At 48.0% G+C, this 15,995-nt stretch overlaps 1 protein-coding gene across 1 annotated transcript in view; it reads left to right on the plus strand.

The window, feature by feature from the left end:
• Positions 1–1,056: 1,056 nt before the first annotated feature.
• The window catches only part of SFMBT2 (Scm like with four mbt domains 2), a 49,446-nt gene continuing 34,507 nt past the window's right edge, over positions 1,057–15,995 (plus strand). The window contains exons 1-4 of the mRNA XM_083366572.1: positions 1,057–1,138; positions 9,933–10,085; positions 12,308–12,396; positions 14,397–14,637. Of these exons, the coding sequence (XP_083222698.1) occupies positions 9,980–10,085; positions 12,308–12,396; positions 14,397–14,637 (436 nt within the window). The 5' untranslated portion in view covers positions 1,057–1,138; positions 9,933–9,979. The remainder of the gene's footprint in view (positions 1,139–9,932; positions 10,086–12,307; positions 12,397–14,396; positions 14,638–15,995) is intronic.

Genomic DNA, 15,995 nt, shown 5'->3' on the forward strand with positions numbered 1-15,995 from the left:
CTATTCTATTCTATTCTGTTCTGTTCTGTTCTATTCTATTCTATTCTATTCTATTCCATTTTCTATTCTATTCTACTCTACTCTACTCTATTCCATATTCTATTCTATTCTATTCTATTCTATTCTATTCTATTCTATTCTATTCTATTCTATTCTATTTTCTATTCTACTCTACTCTACTCCATATTCTATTCTATTCTATTCTATTCTATTCTATTCTATTCTATTCTATTCTATTCTATTCTATTCTATTCTATTCTATTCTATTCTATTCTGCTCTAATCTACTCTAATCTACTGTAATCTACTCTACTCCAAGCCCTAGCCCTAGCCCTATTCTATTGCATTTATTTGTTGTTGTTAGTTGTGAAGTCGTGTCTGACCCATCGAGACCCCATGGACAACTTCCTCCAGACCTTCCTGTCCTCTACCATCTTCTGGAGTCCATTTATACCGAGTGTAAATGATAGGGTTAGGTTTTAGTGCAGTCCAGTTTATCCACATCAGATGGAGAAAGTTGGAAAAAACGACATAGGCCTGCAAGAGGAGTTCCTCTTATTTAGCAAGGAGCTGTCCGAGCCCCCGCTTAGAACCGGGTTTATTCGCCTCCTCCAAGTTTTTTGCCGCTCCTCGCCCTTTCAGACGTGCGTGCGCCCCTCCTAGCAATCCACCCGCCAGAACTCCGCGGGAGATCCGGGCGAAGGCGCAACTCTTAAGGCTTGCAACCTCGCACCGGGGAGCTGGTGGTGCGCGGGAGTGGGCGGGCGGGGGGGGGGGGTGGAAAGAGGTTTAACTTCCGTGCAAAGCAGCAAATTTTGGCAAAGGGCTGCAAAAGGAGGCACGCGCGCGCTCCCACTCACTCACACACACGCGCGCGCGCACACACACACACACACACACCCGCAGAGAGTGAGCCCAGCCCGGAGCCCGGCCAGGGTCTCTCTCTCTCTCTCTCTCTCACACACACACACACACTCACACTCACTCACATACACACTCACACACACACATGCGCAGTGCGCGGATGCCATATTGGAATAAGGGTGTCGAAGTGGAAGGGGACGGGAGGCGAGTGCGCGGCGGCTCCGCCGTTTGGTCCCCGCCGGAGAGCGAGAAGCGGGGATCGCAACTTGGCGCAGGTAAAGCCCGGCCCGGCTCGGCTCGGCTCGGCTCGCGACGAAAGCCGATGCCACGGAGGACGCGAGCATCTCGGGTGGAAAAAGATGCCTGGTTGGCTGGGCTTCTCTCTCTCTCTCTCTCTCCCCCTCCCCCTCCCTCCCTCCCTCTCTCTCTCTTTCCCTCCCTCCCTCTCTCCCTCCCTCCCTCCCTCTCTCTCTCTCTCTCCCTCCCTCTCTCTCTCTCTCTCTCTCTCTCTCTCTCTCTCTTTTCCACGATTCCCTTTTTGGCAGATTTATTAATAGCCGAGTTACAGGCGAAGGCAAGGGGAGATCTGGCGCGCCTCTCCCGGCGCTTCGCCGTCTCAAGTCGGAGCCAAGCGGAGCTCCGGGGTCCGCCTGCCTTCCAGGAGGAGGTTTGGGGCTCGGGGTTCCCCTAAAAAAAAAAACCCTAACCCCAGCCGCCGCCCCCCGTTTGCGCAGGAGAAGCGCCCCTGTGCTTCTCCGCAAGGCTCCCTGCTCGTGGGGGTGGGGGCGGGGCGGAGGAGGAGGAGGAGGGGCGCCCCGCTTGTCGGGGGACCCGCAGCCTCCTTTTAGGGGGTGGGTGGCAGCTCTGAATTAGGCCCGATCCAGAGACGGCGCCTAAGATCCTGACTCTGGAGACTGCGGGGAAATGCTGCGCGGATTTGGCTAGCTTTAGTTCCCGGGGAGGAGGAGGAGGGGGAGGGGGAGGAAGTCTACAGCCCCTCCCAATCGGAGACAGTATAGGATCGCCACTGCCGTGCCGCGCATCTCTGGGTTTTAAAATGATAAAAGAGTTGGAAGGGCACCTTGGAGGTCTTCTAGTCCTACCCCCTGCTCAGGCAGGAAACCCTACACCGCTTCGGACGAACGGTTGTCCAATGCTTTGGATGACCCTCCTGTTTTTTCGATAGTGTATGTTTGAAGATGCGCTTTTTTGGGCGGGGGGGGGGAATCTCTTCCGACTTGACAGGTGGGATTGACAGATGATTCCCCCCACCCCCAGACCCGCCTCCTTTCCAGGCGTGTTGAATTACAGTCCCCATCATCCTTGGCTCCCAGGGACGGTGTCGGGAACGCCGGGCAGCAACGGTGCTTGGATGAGGTTTCTTTTTTTTTGTGTGTGTGGGGGGGTTTAAATCAATTTGGGAGGAGGGTGTGCCTTGTAAAACGGGGTGTGATGCTGGCTAGAAATGGCTTGTCCCCACGACTCTCTTCACCGGGGAAATGAAAGCCCCTTGGCTGCGTTCGCCCAACGCGCTATAATTAATCTTCATTAGTTCTTAATTCGAGTTTTAACATTTGGGGGGGCCTAATTAGGTTCGCGGTCATCCCTGCCGGTTTTGTGAGCTGCTAAGTGTCTGCGAACCCAGAAAACGGTCAATTCTGTAAGCAGGAGAAACGTGTGAACGCGGCACGTACACGTGCACAAACGCATTTCTCTTCCCCCCCCCCACTCCCCCAACTTGCAGAACTAACTCCAAGAGACTCACCCACCGTTTTCATTAATTCTACGCCCCGCATGGAAATAGGCTTTATTTCAACATGGCGGGTTCAGAAATGGAAAATAAGCGCGTTCTTCTTTTTAAAAGGAGAAGAAAGATGGAGAGATCAGGAACATCTCCCCGACTCAGTTCAATTTCTGCTGAGTCCACAAGAGCGAGGATCGGGACCGTGTCGTGGGAAGTCGCAGGTTGCGATCCTAAAACACTTGAAATTTCGCCCTGCTTTCTTTAAAGGGGCGGATCCCTCTGATTTCCATCCTGAAACTCGCTCACACGTTCTGGGGGCAAAGGGGTAACCGCGCTTCGGTGAAAGAGGCAATTTACTCGTCCATAATATATCCTTTCCCCTTGTTCTTAAGCGACTGCAGTTTTTTTTCCCCCAGAAGAAGCAGCAGCGGGGCCGAGTTCACACGACCCACTAGACTAGACTGATTTGGAAGTGAGCTGACCGTGCTGGGAAAACTTTTGGATTGGCGTGTGATGTCAGTACAGCCAATTTGTCAAGGCGTTTCTTAGGAGCTGCAGGAATGTGTCTTTTGGTTAAGGCGGGTTTAAACGTCTCGTGTGAACAAGCAATCGGGACAGTACTGAAGCCTTAAATTGCGAGCCTGCCGGCTTTTCTGTTTCAACCAAGGTCTCGAGCAGACTCCAAGATTTCAACACTCGGTGCCTCTTCGCTTCCCGTGTCTAACATCCTAAACATTCTGAAGACTCGAAATGCATCGTCTCAGTGCTGTTACTCTGGACGGGACACACAAGACGCCCGCTAAACACGTGGGCGGGGTGTCTTAACCCACGCAATGGGGCTTCATTCAGAGGTTCATGGGGTTGTGTGAATCCAGGCGAAGTCTCATTGCTTCACAGGATTTGGGTGGGTTTATTAATAAATAAAATGGACCATTTCCGGGCCCCTTGATCTGGGATTACGTAGTACTTCTTCGATTGGGACTTTACTTTCAAGTAAAACCAGGTTGTAGAAGTCAGCCGCCGACATCTACTAACTCTGAAGGGAAAACAGAGTCGGCTCCGATCACGGTAATATTTGGAGTGAGCACCACGTAGAAATCCCTTAGTTGCAGACCGCGTTGAAAGGACGTAAAGCACCCCGGAAAAGCGCTTCGATCGCAAAGTCCAACGAAGGAGACTTTAACGTTGGCTAAGACAGGGGTCTGCAACCTTGACAACTTTAAGACAGGTCGCACTGTTTCTGGAAAGTACATTCCGACGTGTTTGAAAGGGGGAGGGGGGGTGGGTCTCCTGCGCGCATCCGTAGAAAAATGCGACCGAGCGCAGGTGCAAAGAGGATCGCTTAATGCCGACAGAATACGGAGGCGAGGGTGGGTGGGTGGGTGGCTGTTAATTACGGGTCTGTGTTCACACGACCCGTCTAACCCGCATGATCGACGCATTTCCCGAGTCTGCACAATTAAATCGCCCAGCAGGCTTGGCGTACAGGCTGGGAGCTTGCAAGGCGAATAAAGATTTGGCGTGTTGGCAACCCGGGTTGTACACGGGGCGGTTTTATTCCAGACGTGACAGCGAAACAAATGGGGGTGGGCGCGGCGTCATTTGGTTGCGCAATTCCGCCTCCTCATTCCGACGGGGGGGGGAGAGAGAAATCTCCTTCGGGCGGACCCTGTTGGGTCTCCGGTTCCTGCGCACGTCTGAATCCAAGCTTTTCTCTGCGAGGCTGGTTCGGTTTTCTCCCGGGATTGGGCCTCCGTAGAGCGGAGCAAGGCTCCAAGGACAGGAAAAGGACGGGAGAAGCCAGCAAAGGTTTTGAATTGCGCGCGTCTCCGCCAGCTCGTAACGCAGACGATCCTCTCTGTTGCAAAAGGAGGCGGAAGGTGAGAAGCGGGGACGGGGGACGTGTGGTTGGAAAAACCAGGCAGGTTTGTGTATGTGTGGGTGTGTGGTCCTTTGGCAAGCAAATGTTGAGTGGGGATCTTTCTCAGATTTCAAGTAGCTTAGAGAGAAATTAGCCATTGGAGACCTGTATTAGGTTTGTGTGTGTGTGGAGGGGGACACACTGGGCGGTTCACAATGTGCTAATCTAGGCTAAAATAGCAATAGCCCTTAAACCTCAATACCAGGGGTGTCAAACTCAATTTCATTGAGGGCCACATCAGAATTGCGGTTGCCCTCAGGGGGCTGGGTGGGTGTGGCCTACTAGCTGGGTGTGGCCTACTGGGTGGGCGTGGCTAAAGTGTGTATGGCCTACTGCAGGGGTCTTCAAACTTGGCCCTTTTATGACTTGTGGACTTCAGCTCCCAGAATTCCTCAGCCAGTCACGCTGGCTGAGGAATTCTGGGAGTTGAAGTCCACAAGTCATAAAAGGGCCAAGTTTGAAGACCCCTGGCCTACTGGGTGGGCATGGCTAAAGTGCATATGGCCTACTGGGTGGGCGTGGCCAGCTCTACATCGTTCGCATCAAGGGTGCCTATGAGGGCCCGGGCAGGAGTGGGACAGATCTGAGGGTCTCTGGTAGAAGGAGGGTCTCTGGGCCAGGGCCAAGGCAGTGGGGGCCGTTCCCTCACTGTTTCCAGGATGGCTTCGCGGGCCGCATGAAACCACTTCGCGGGCCGGATCCAGCCCCCCCGCCCGGGCCTTGTGTTTGACATGTCTGCTCTATACCGCTTCACAGCGCTTTACAACCCTCTCTAAGCCGTGCACAGTCAGCAGATTTGCCCTCAACCATTTATTATTTATTATTTATTTATTTATTTTATTTGTATACCGCCCTTCTCCCGAAGGACTCAGGGCGGTGAACAGGGCACTACATGTTAAAAGATTTGGCTCCTCATTTTACACACCTCCGAAGGATGGAAGGCTGAGTCAACTGAGCTGGTGAGAATCGAACTCCTGGCAGTGGGCAGAGTTTGCCTGCAATACAGGATTCTAGCCACTGAGCTCTAGGGATGGATGGATGGGTGGGTGGATGGGTAGGTAGGTAGGTAGAGCAATAGCACCTCACAGTGCCTTTACAGCCCTCTAAGCAGTTTACAGACTCAGCCTATTGCCCCCCAACAGTCTGGGTCCTTATTTTACCGACCTGGGAAGGATGGAAGGCTGAGTTCACCTTGAGCCAGTCAGGATCAAACTCCTGGCTGTGGTCAGAGTTAGCCTGCAATATTGCATTCTAACTACTGCACCACCAGGGTCCTTCCTTCCTTCCTTCCTTCCTTCCTTCCTTCCTTCCTTCCTTCCTTCCGAGTCAGCCAGTTCCCTCCCTGAGTCAGCCAACATCCCCACGGTCACATGATCAAAATTCAGACATTTAGCAATTGGTTCCCATTTATGACGGTCGCAGTGTCCCGCGGTCACGTGATCCCCTTTTGCGACATTCAGATAAGCAAAGTCAATGGGGGGGGGAGCCAGATATTTAAGAACCATGTTACTAAATGAACAACTGCAGTGATTCACTTAATTAGGGGAAGAACAGTTGTAAAACGGAGCAAAATTCACTTAACAACTATCTCACTTAGCAAGCAGAAATTTTCCGCTCAGTTGTGGTCGTAAGTCAAGGACTGTCTGTAAACCCACTTTAGCCTACCCACCTGGCTTTTGAAATTTAACGTAATTCCAAGATTTCTAGACATCGGGGTTGTTGTTGTTGTTTTGCAAGACTTTATGCAAGGTTTATGCTTTAAATCAGGGATAGGCATATATGGCAACTTTCCAACCTGTGGACTTCAACTCCCAGAATTCCCCAGCCAGCATGGGGAATTGAAGTCTGGGAGTTGAAGTCCACATATCTTGAAATTGAGCCAGCCGTAATTGCCCACCCCTGATCTAGCTGCTACCTAATCTGCTTTGCTAAAAAAAAAAAAATGGTTGTCCTCGATTTACAACCAAAATATCTGTTGTTAAGTGTGACCATTGTTAAGGGACTTTTCTTGCCTCAGCTGTTAAGGGAATCACTGCAGTTTGTAAGTTAGCAACTCGGCTGTTGAATAACCCTCGCTTCCCCCCGTTGACTTGGCTTGTCTGAAGGTGACCTCGAGACGCAGCCGCCATCATACCCGTGAACCAATTACCAAGCCACCTGAAATTTTGATCACGTGATCACGGGGATGTGGCAAAGATCCTAACTCTGAAAAGCGGGTCATAGGTCAGCTTTTTCGGCGCCGCTGTTAACTTGGAACAGTCACTAAACGGTCTGTCGTAAGTCGAGATTGTTTCAGTTGAAGTCTTAAGTCAGGGGTAGGCAACCTCGGCTCTTTTATGACTCATGGACTTCAACTCCCAGAATTCCTGAGCCAGCTGGCTCAGGAATTCTGGGAGTTGAAGTCCATGAGTCATAAAAGAGCCGAGGTTGCCTACCCCTGTCTTAGGTCCACCTTACATTTTCTCTCTCCTGTCGCCCCCCCCCCATTTACGAACTCCGTGACAGTATTGCTTTGCATGTGTGTGCATGCGCACACCTGTGTTTGTGCATTACAGCTGTGTGAAGGTTTGAAAACGCTTCCAAGGAACCGGTGCCAGCAGAGCACTTTAGAACCGGCTAATTTCCTCCGAAGCCTCTTTTAAAGAATCAACTCCTTAAACTGAAAGTCGATTCTTAAACCAGGGTCAGATTTTTCCAAGTCAACGCAAACGAGTTGTATCTACTGGTATGTCCCTGCACCTAGAATAGGACTCTTTGATTGGACACACAAGGACTTTGTCTCCGGCGCATAAGCTCTCAGCGTACGCACATGCAACAAGTGATAAATCACGACCATCGTCATCGTAAAAATACATTCATCATAAATCATGATGATACGACGCTTAGAGATAGTCACAGAATACCAAAATAAGCAAACAACACAAATCACGCTGGCGTATTAAATAAAACGATTCATATCAATCGTAAGATACAAGCAATGAAGTTCCAGTCATAAGAAGAGAAGGAGATAGGTAATAGGGGAGATGAGAAGATTAAAAGTAATGCAACCTTACTAGCTGTTTTGACAGTGTTAATAATAATAATAATAATAATAATAATAATAATAATAATAATAATAATAATAATAATAATAATAATAATATAAAGTTGGAAGGGACCTTGGAGGTCATCTAGTCCAACCCCCTGCTCAGGCAGGAAACCCTATACCATTTCAGGCAAATGGCTGTCCAGTCTCTTCTTAAAAGCCTCCAGTGTTGGAGCATTCACCACCTCTGGAGGCAGGTTGTTCCACTGGTTAATTGTTCTAACTGTCAAGAAGTTTCTCCTTATGTTATGGGAATTAGTAGTTTAGCAGAGTGATGGCATTGGGGGGTGGGGGGGAACTGTCCTTGTGTCTAGTTGTTTTGGCGTGAAATGCCCTATAGAAGTGATGGCGAGCCTTTTAGAGACCGAGCGCCCAAACTGCAACCCAAAACCTACTTATGTACCGTCGGGTGCCTGGTGGGTGTGGCCCATGGGGTGGGTGTGGCCCATGGGGTGGGTGTGGCCCATGGGGTGGGCGTGGCTGTGGTGGTAACAGTAGACTTGGTGGGACTAAAAAGTTCAATCATTCAATTCCAACTTCGTGAGATTTTTTTTTCCCGTGAGAAGTTGAAATTGATTGATTGATTGAACCTTTTTTTTTTTGCACACGGTGGCCGAGGCCTAAAACCAGGGCTTTTTTTCTCATAGAATGCTCAGAACGGAGTTCCGGCACCTTTTTTGGATAGAACCTTGTAGGGTAGGCAAGGCGGGTTGTATGACATGTGTGAGTTCTGGCACCTTTTTCTTTTACAAAAAAGCACTGCCTAAAAATAAAAGATTTTATAAAACCCAGCTGAAGGCCTAGGACTGGGGCGATAGCGTGCGTGTCCACAGAGAGGGCTCTGCGTGCCACCTGTGGCACATGTGCCATAGGTTCGCTACCACGGCCCTATAGTGTCGTTTTGAGGGTAGAAGTTGAAATAATTTATGTCCAGGATCTGAGGGGTCTGTAGATATTTTCACAGCCTGCTTTCTGGCTGGTGCAGTATACAGGTCCTCAATGGAAGGCAGGCTGGTAGCAATTGTTTTTTGTTTCTGCACATAATAGCAACAACAACAACAATGATAAAGTGGGAAGGGACCATGGAGGTCATCTAGTCCAACCCCCTGCTCAGACAGGAGACCTTATACCATTTCAGACAAACGGCTGTCTAGTCTCTTCTTAAAAACTTCCAGTGTTGGAGCATTCACCGCTTCTGGAGGCAGGCTGTTCCACTGGTTAATTGCTCTCACTGTCAGGAAGTTTCTCCTTAGTTCTATGTTTCTTCTCTCCTTGACTAGTTTCCATCCGTTGCTTCTTGTCCTGCCTTCAGGTGCTTTGGAGAATAGCTTGACTGCCTCTTCTTTGGGCAGCCCCTGAGACATTGGAAGAGTGCTATCATGTCCCCCCTCGTCCTTCTCTTTGTTAAACTAGACATGCCCAATTCCAGCAAACGTTCCTTACATGTTTTAGCCTCCAGCCCCCTGATCATCTTTGTTGCTCTTCTCTGCCCTCTTTCTAGAGTCTCAACATCTTTTTAACTCTGCAATTTTAACTATCTGTTGAAGTCCGTGTCTGTCTTGTTTGATTGCAGCGCCAAATCAGACAGTCACAGAGGTGCAGGTGATAAGACTCAGTTATCCCTTTGTAGAACTGTATCAGCAGCTCCTGGGGCAGTCTGAGTTGGCGCAGAAAGAACATCCTCTGTTGTGCTTTGTTGATGACATTTTTGATGTTAGGTGTCCATTTTAAGTCTTGAGATATTATAGAAACTAGAAACTTGGAGGTCTTTACTGTTGGTATTGTGTTGTCTAGTATTGTAAGAGGGATCCGTTGAGATTCAGTTTTGTTGGTATAGAGCAGGGGTAGGCAACCTTGGCTCTTTTATGACTCATGGACTTCAACTCCCAGAATTCCTGGGCCAGCCATGCTGAGGGGAAAGGGAGAGGTTTCCAAGCTGAGCCATGCTGGCTCAGGAATTCTGGGAGTTGAAGTCCACAAGTCATAAAAGAGCCAAGGTTGCCTACCCCTGGTATGGGGTGGGGAACCTTGGCTCTTTTATGATTCCTGGACTTCAACTCCCAGAATTCCTGATCCAGCAACTATAGCAGTCTGCCCACTAAGAAGTGATTCAAGTTGGACAATATTGTTTGCAGCGCGTTTGCAGCGTTGGCTGGCTGGGGAATTCTGGGAGATGAAGTCTACGCATTTTTAAGTTGAAAAAATTGATTTTAGGTTAGAGTATCCAGTCCAAAGTTTTGGATCCATGAAGGAAAGAACAAAGGGAAAAGATTTTACAATGGGAAAAGTTTCTTAAGGCTCTCGTCTTTATTTCTATAGGAATGCCGTGCCCTGGAATGAACAACAAAACCACTTTGGCCTGAGTGATGGAGACGGCAAAGTCTCCGGTCCTTAAGATGGAAGATTCACATCACCTTCCTTTGGAAAAGCATCCCAGCCTAGCTAAAGGCAACACGGAACCTTTTCATTCAGGTGCTTTTTTTAAAAAAAATATTTTCTTATCAACATTGCAACGGGTTGACATCTTTGACTACTGCAAGGCGATCTACATGAGGCTGTGTTGGAGCACCCACAACGTCTGGTGGCAAATTGTTCCACAGGTTAATTGTTCTAACTGTCAGGAAATTTCTTCTTAGTTCTAGGTTGCTTCTCTCCTTGATGAGTTTCCATTACTAGGTTGTGGGAATCTAACTATTGTGGGTTGAGGTTTATAGCCTGACAAGAGATACTTGCTAGGTAATTCGGCAATTCTGGAACAGGCAAAGGAGCCAAGAAAAGGGAAGTGAGAAGGGATTTTTATTCCATCCTGGAACTCTTGCATCTTTTTTAAAAAAAAAAAAACAATTCCACACTGTCTTTGAGAAAGGGACAGCATGAAACTCCATCTTTGTCTATTTATATACCATTATCTGGTTGGAAATGGACATGGTTGTTTAACTCTCACTTGAGACGCCCTTTTAAACGCTTACCTGTTTCCAAATGGTGCTTTTTTAATCCTATAAAATAATAAGAGGCACAGAAAGGGTTCTTGCAGTAGCTTTTACTGTATAAACCTGTCTGAGGAAGTTGTTGCTTCGGGCACTTTGTCTCCACAACCTTTGTTCATCTTTGAGGCGCCGTGATGATCGATGTTTTCCTGTGATGATCAATGTTTTCCTGCAGCGCACAAGTAGCATGGATTTTAAAGGCTTAGCGAAGGATGTGGCACAAAGCTGAGTTGATTACTTTGCTTTTGGGTTTCCAAAGATGAAGAGAAAGTGTTTGGTTAGTTCTTCTGTTTTCAGATCTTTTAGTTTATCCAAACCTTTCTTGGATGAGATGCAGAGCTGAAGAAGAAGGGGGGAAAAAGACCGGTTACAGGTGATATTGAATGCATGTCTGCACCTAATATGCTGTTTCTCAACCCTGCTAACTTTAAGATGTGTGGACTTCAGCTCCCAGAATTCCCCACCCAGCATGGCTGGCTGAGGAATTCTGGGGGTTGAAGTCCACACATCTTAAAGTTGCCAATGTTGAGTAACACAGGTGTAGATATTGCCTGTGTCTGCAAGGGCTTCAGATCCGCTCAACCAGATCTAATAATTTATTACTACTGGCACACTGTGCAGCAGATATAAAAACCTACAAGTGTGGCAATTCAGGGGACTAAATTCTTGTGAGCATTTAATAGCGATACAAACATATTTTTCTTCTTTATCTTCAAAGGTTTCAGTTCTCTAAACGTTATAGTGCTAATAATCTTTAGTCATGCTTGTGTAAGTAGCAATAGTGATGACAGACTTATATACCGCTTGCATAGTGCTTTACAGCCCTCTCTAAGCGCTTTACAGAGTCAGCATATTGCCCCCAACAATCTGGGTCCTCATTTTACCGACCTCGGAAAAATGGAAGGCTGAGTCAACCTTGAGCCAGTCAGGATCGAACTCCTGGCAGTGGGTAGAGTTTGCCTGCAATACCGCATTCTAATCACTGCACCATCATGGCTCCTTCCTTCCTTCCTTCCTTCCTTCCTTCCTTCCTTCCTTTCTTCCTTCCCAATAGCACTTAGACTTATGTATTGCTTCACAGTCCTTTACAGCCCTCTCTAAGTAGTTTACAGAGTCAGACTCTTGTCCCCAACCATCTGGGTCCTCATTTTACCGACCTTGGAAAGATGGAAGGCTGAGTCAACCTTGAGCCGGTTAGGACTGAACTCTTGGCAGTGGGCAGAGTTTGCCTGCAATACCGCATTTTAACCACTGCAACATCATGGCTCCCTTCCTTCCTTTCTTCCTTCCTTCCTTCCTTCCTTCCTTCCTTCCTTCCTTCCTTCCTTCCTTCCTTCCTTCCTTCCTTCCTTCCTTCCTTCTGTTGGAAGGAAAGTCTTCATCATAGTTCCATCCAAGCTGGGAATAAACATGGCAACTGTTTTGGGAAGAAGGTTACAGTTTATTGCAGAGGAAAGCCAGACACCGCCAAGGCTCCTAAGTCCTTGTTCCTAAGTACCACTCCTTTTTCCACAAGGATTTCATTGCCGGCAGCAGTCTTGAGTCACGATTCAACAGGTCATAAAACGGGGCAATATTTAACAACTCAACTGTCTTGCTTAGCAGCAGACGTTTTGGGCTCATGGTTGTAAGTTGAAACTATCTGTATTGGTAGCCTTGCTTTTTTTCGCTAAGTCGTATCATCATCATCATTATTGTTTAAAGCAGATGACAGCTGCAACCTTGAAGATTTCAACTGGGACGAATACCTGGAAGAATCAGAATCTACTGCAGCTCCACATTCTTTATTTAAGCACGTATGTATATTATTGCCAGACCTGTAAGGTTTTCTACTCCTCATTGAGAATTTAGACATGGGCGGGGGGGGGCATGGCCTAATGTCTGACAAACAGCACAATCCTAGTTGACTTAAAAGAAATTCCTGTTGAATTCAGGAATCCGTGAGCCCACCCGATGTGGACTACAATTCCCATTATCTCTGATCACTGGCTGCTGGCTACTGATATTTGAAAGTGTACAGCGTTTCTAATCTTAGTTTAAATGAGCAGGAAATGGGAAAAGAAGCAGAGGAACTCAGCTAAGGACGTAGGGGGGAAAAATGCTTAAATTAGCTGGGGAGAAGCCAATTTCTCTGCAATTGCTCAGCTATGAAATGAAAGCAGAGAAAGATAAAAAGCAGCACACATTCAACTTAAGTCTGCAAATTAGCGGGAAATGCTTTGCAAAGTTTAGCCTGGGAATCTTTTAGGTCAGCCAAACTGACAGTTGAAAGGCATCCAGCTGGCGTCCCAGAGAATTGATCGTGGTGGTGCTAAATCTCTATAATAAAACAGGGCAACATATTTGAACGATAACGAGACCTTACTAACAGAAAAAGAAGACCCGTGTGGTATTTTTGAAGAATAAAAAAATTGGTTACAGCTTTGGTTTTCGTGGCCCCGACAAGCCTTGCTATGTTTTGGTTTTGGATTTGTTTTTTTTTTTAAAAAAAAGGTTGCAAATTCATTTTCTGTTACCGATTACAGTGAAATTTGAGAATTGATGAAAACGATGCAGCCGTGGTAATTCAGTAAAGGGAACACAGTGGTGGCTAGCGTGAGCTAATTATTTTGCATTTATAACGCGCGAAAGAGTGAAAGAAAGGAAAAAGAAAGCAACAACAGAAGTTACCCTCGCAGCAGTTTCCCCTCTATGTATGACTGTGTGTGGTTTGAATAAAGGATGGCTATTTCATTGTAAAAAAAAAAGGGACGCGGTGGCTCAGTGGGTTAGGACGTTGAGCTTGTCTATCAGAAGGTCGGCAGTTTGGCGGGTCGAATCCCGAGTGCCGCGTAGCAGAGTGAGCGCCTGTTACTCGTCCCAGCTTCTGCCAACCTAGCAGTTCGAAAGCATGTAAAAATGCAAGTAGAAAAATAGGGACCACTACGGTGGGAAGGTAACAGCGTTCCGTGCGCCTTTGGCGTCTAGTCATGCCGGCCACATGACCACGGAGACGTCCTCGGACAAGCGCCGACTCTTCGGCATTGAAATGGAGATGAGCACCGGCCCCTAGAGTTGGAAACGACTAGCACGCATGTGCGGGGGAACCTTTACCTTTACCTTTATTTCATTGTAAGCATCCTTACACATAATCCACATCTGTGCAGTAGTCCTCCACTTACGAGCCCCAAATTTCCATTGCTAAGCAAGACAGTTTTATCAAGGGAGTTTTGCTCTGTTTTACGACCTTTCTTGCTACAGTTGCACAACTGCAGTTAGCGACTGTGTCACTAACTTAACAACGGGAGTGATTTTCAGTTGTTGCCACAACTGCAGCAACTGCAAATCACGGCAGTTGTTGTTAGCAACACCGTCGCTTAGTGAATCTGGCTTCGAAGTTACAACAGCACAGGGGGGAAAAACCGGCGCAACTATTTTTCACTCAAACTGGCTCCGTATTTATGATGGTCGCAGAGTGTCCCCGGGGTCAGATGATCCCCTTTTGCAACTTTCTGACAAGCAAAGTCCACGGGGGAAACCAGTTTCACTAAACAACAGTGTTAGTCATCCAGCAACTGCAGTGATTCACTTAACAAGGCCGTAAAATGGGGCAGAACTCACTTAAAAACCTGTCTCGCTCAACAACGGAAATTTGGGGCTCTATTGTGGTCATAAGCCGAGGACCACCTGTGTTGCCCTGCAACTAGTTTACTTGATGAAATTGGCTTAATCCAGACTAGAGATTGGGACCCTCCCCATCTCTTCGTTGCCTCCCCCCTCCTCAAAATGACATTACCTCTGGGTCTCCTTTCCCAAGGTGGAGATCAGCCTCCAGAGCAGCTTGCAGCCTGGCATGAAACTGGAGGTGGCCAACAAGCACAACGTGGACACTTACTGGGTGGCCACCACCATCTCCACGTGTGGCCAGCTGCTGCTGCTGCGCTATTGTGGTTACGAAGACGACCGCCGGGCTGACTTCTGGTGTGACGTGATGACGGCGGACCTCCACCCGGTGGGCTGGTGCACGCAGAACGGGAAAGTGTTGATGCCGCCCGACGGTGAGTCAGAGACACTGTAATGAAGAGAAGGGCGAGGGGGGACATGATAGCAGTCTTCCAATATCTCAGGGGCTGCCACAAAGAGGAGGGAGTCAAGCTGTTCTCCAAAGCACCTGAAAGCAGGACAAGAATCCTAACAGATGGAAACTCATCAAGGAGACAAGCAACCTAGAACTAAGGAGAAACTTCCTGACAGTTAGAACAATTAACCAGTGGAACAACCTGCCTCCAGAAGGGGTGAATGCTCCAACACTGGAAGTTTTTAAGAAGAGACTGGACAGCCATTTGTCTGAAATGGTATAGGGTTTCCTGCCTGAGCAGGGGGTTGGACTAGAAGATCTCTAAGGTCCCGTCTGACTCTTTACTCTGTTTCACTTCTCATTCAAGAAGCTTCTTCAGTTCTAACAGGCTGGTCTCTTTGAAGTGGTAGAGCAGGGGTCTTCAAACTTGGTCCTTTTATGACTTGTAGACTTCAACTCCCAGAATTCCTCAGCCAGCACGCCTGGCTGAGGAATTCTGGGAGTTGGAGTCCACAAGTCATAAAAGGACCAAGTTTGAAGACCCCTGTGGTAGAGGAACTGCTATTTGATTCTCAGATCCCTTGCCAGTTGGTGGTGAACCTCATGGTGACAAAGGAGCTTGATCAAAGCTCTTTCCAATCTTAAAAGCTGGAGGTCGTTTATGAATGAATCTCAAATCTGGATGGTGTGACTCGATCCAGGATGGTGGTTCTCCTGGACCAGGGCTTTCCAAACTAGACAACTTTAAGACTTGTGGATTTTGGCTCCTAGAATTCTCCATCCAGCCATCTAATTGCTAAGTTAGGAACCTGCTGGCGCTTGGAATTCTGGGAGTTGAAGTCCACATGTCTTAAAGTTGGTCATTACCTATAAAGCCCTACATGGCTTGGGTCCGGGGTATCTGAGGGAACACCTGCTGCCGGCATCAAGTTCCCTTCGTCCAGTGCGCTCCCACAGGGAGGGTCTTCTCAGGGTCCCACCGGTAAGAGATTGCCAGCGGGTAACACCCAGGGATAGGGCCTTCTCAGTGGGGGCGCCTGCCCTGTGGAACCAGCTGCCAGTGGAGCTGAGGACTGCCCCCGACCTCCGTTCATTCCGCCGGGGCCTGAAGACCTGGCTCTTCGAGCTCTCTGGCCCAGGCTGAGGATTAATTTATTTTAATTGGGGTTTTATTTGTACAGGGATAAATTTAATCTTTTTTAAACTTGGTTTTTAACTTTTGTATTTTTGGTTTTTAATTCCCTGTAAACCGCCCTGAGTCCTTCGGGAAAGGGCGGTATATAAATGTAATAAAAAAAAAAGTTGCCAAGTCTGGAGACCCTGGCACCCAGCGGTTTC

This window comes from Vipera ursinii (assembly GCF_947247035.1).
Source record: "Vipera ursinii genome assembly, chromosome: 6".
Classification (NCBI taxonomy): domain Eukaryota; kingdom Metazoa; phylum Chordata; class Lepidosauria; order Squamata; family Viperidae; genus Vipera; species Vipera ursinii.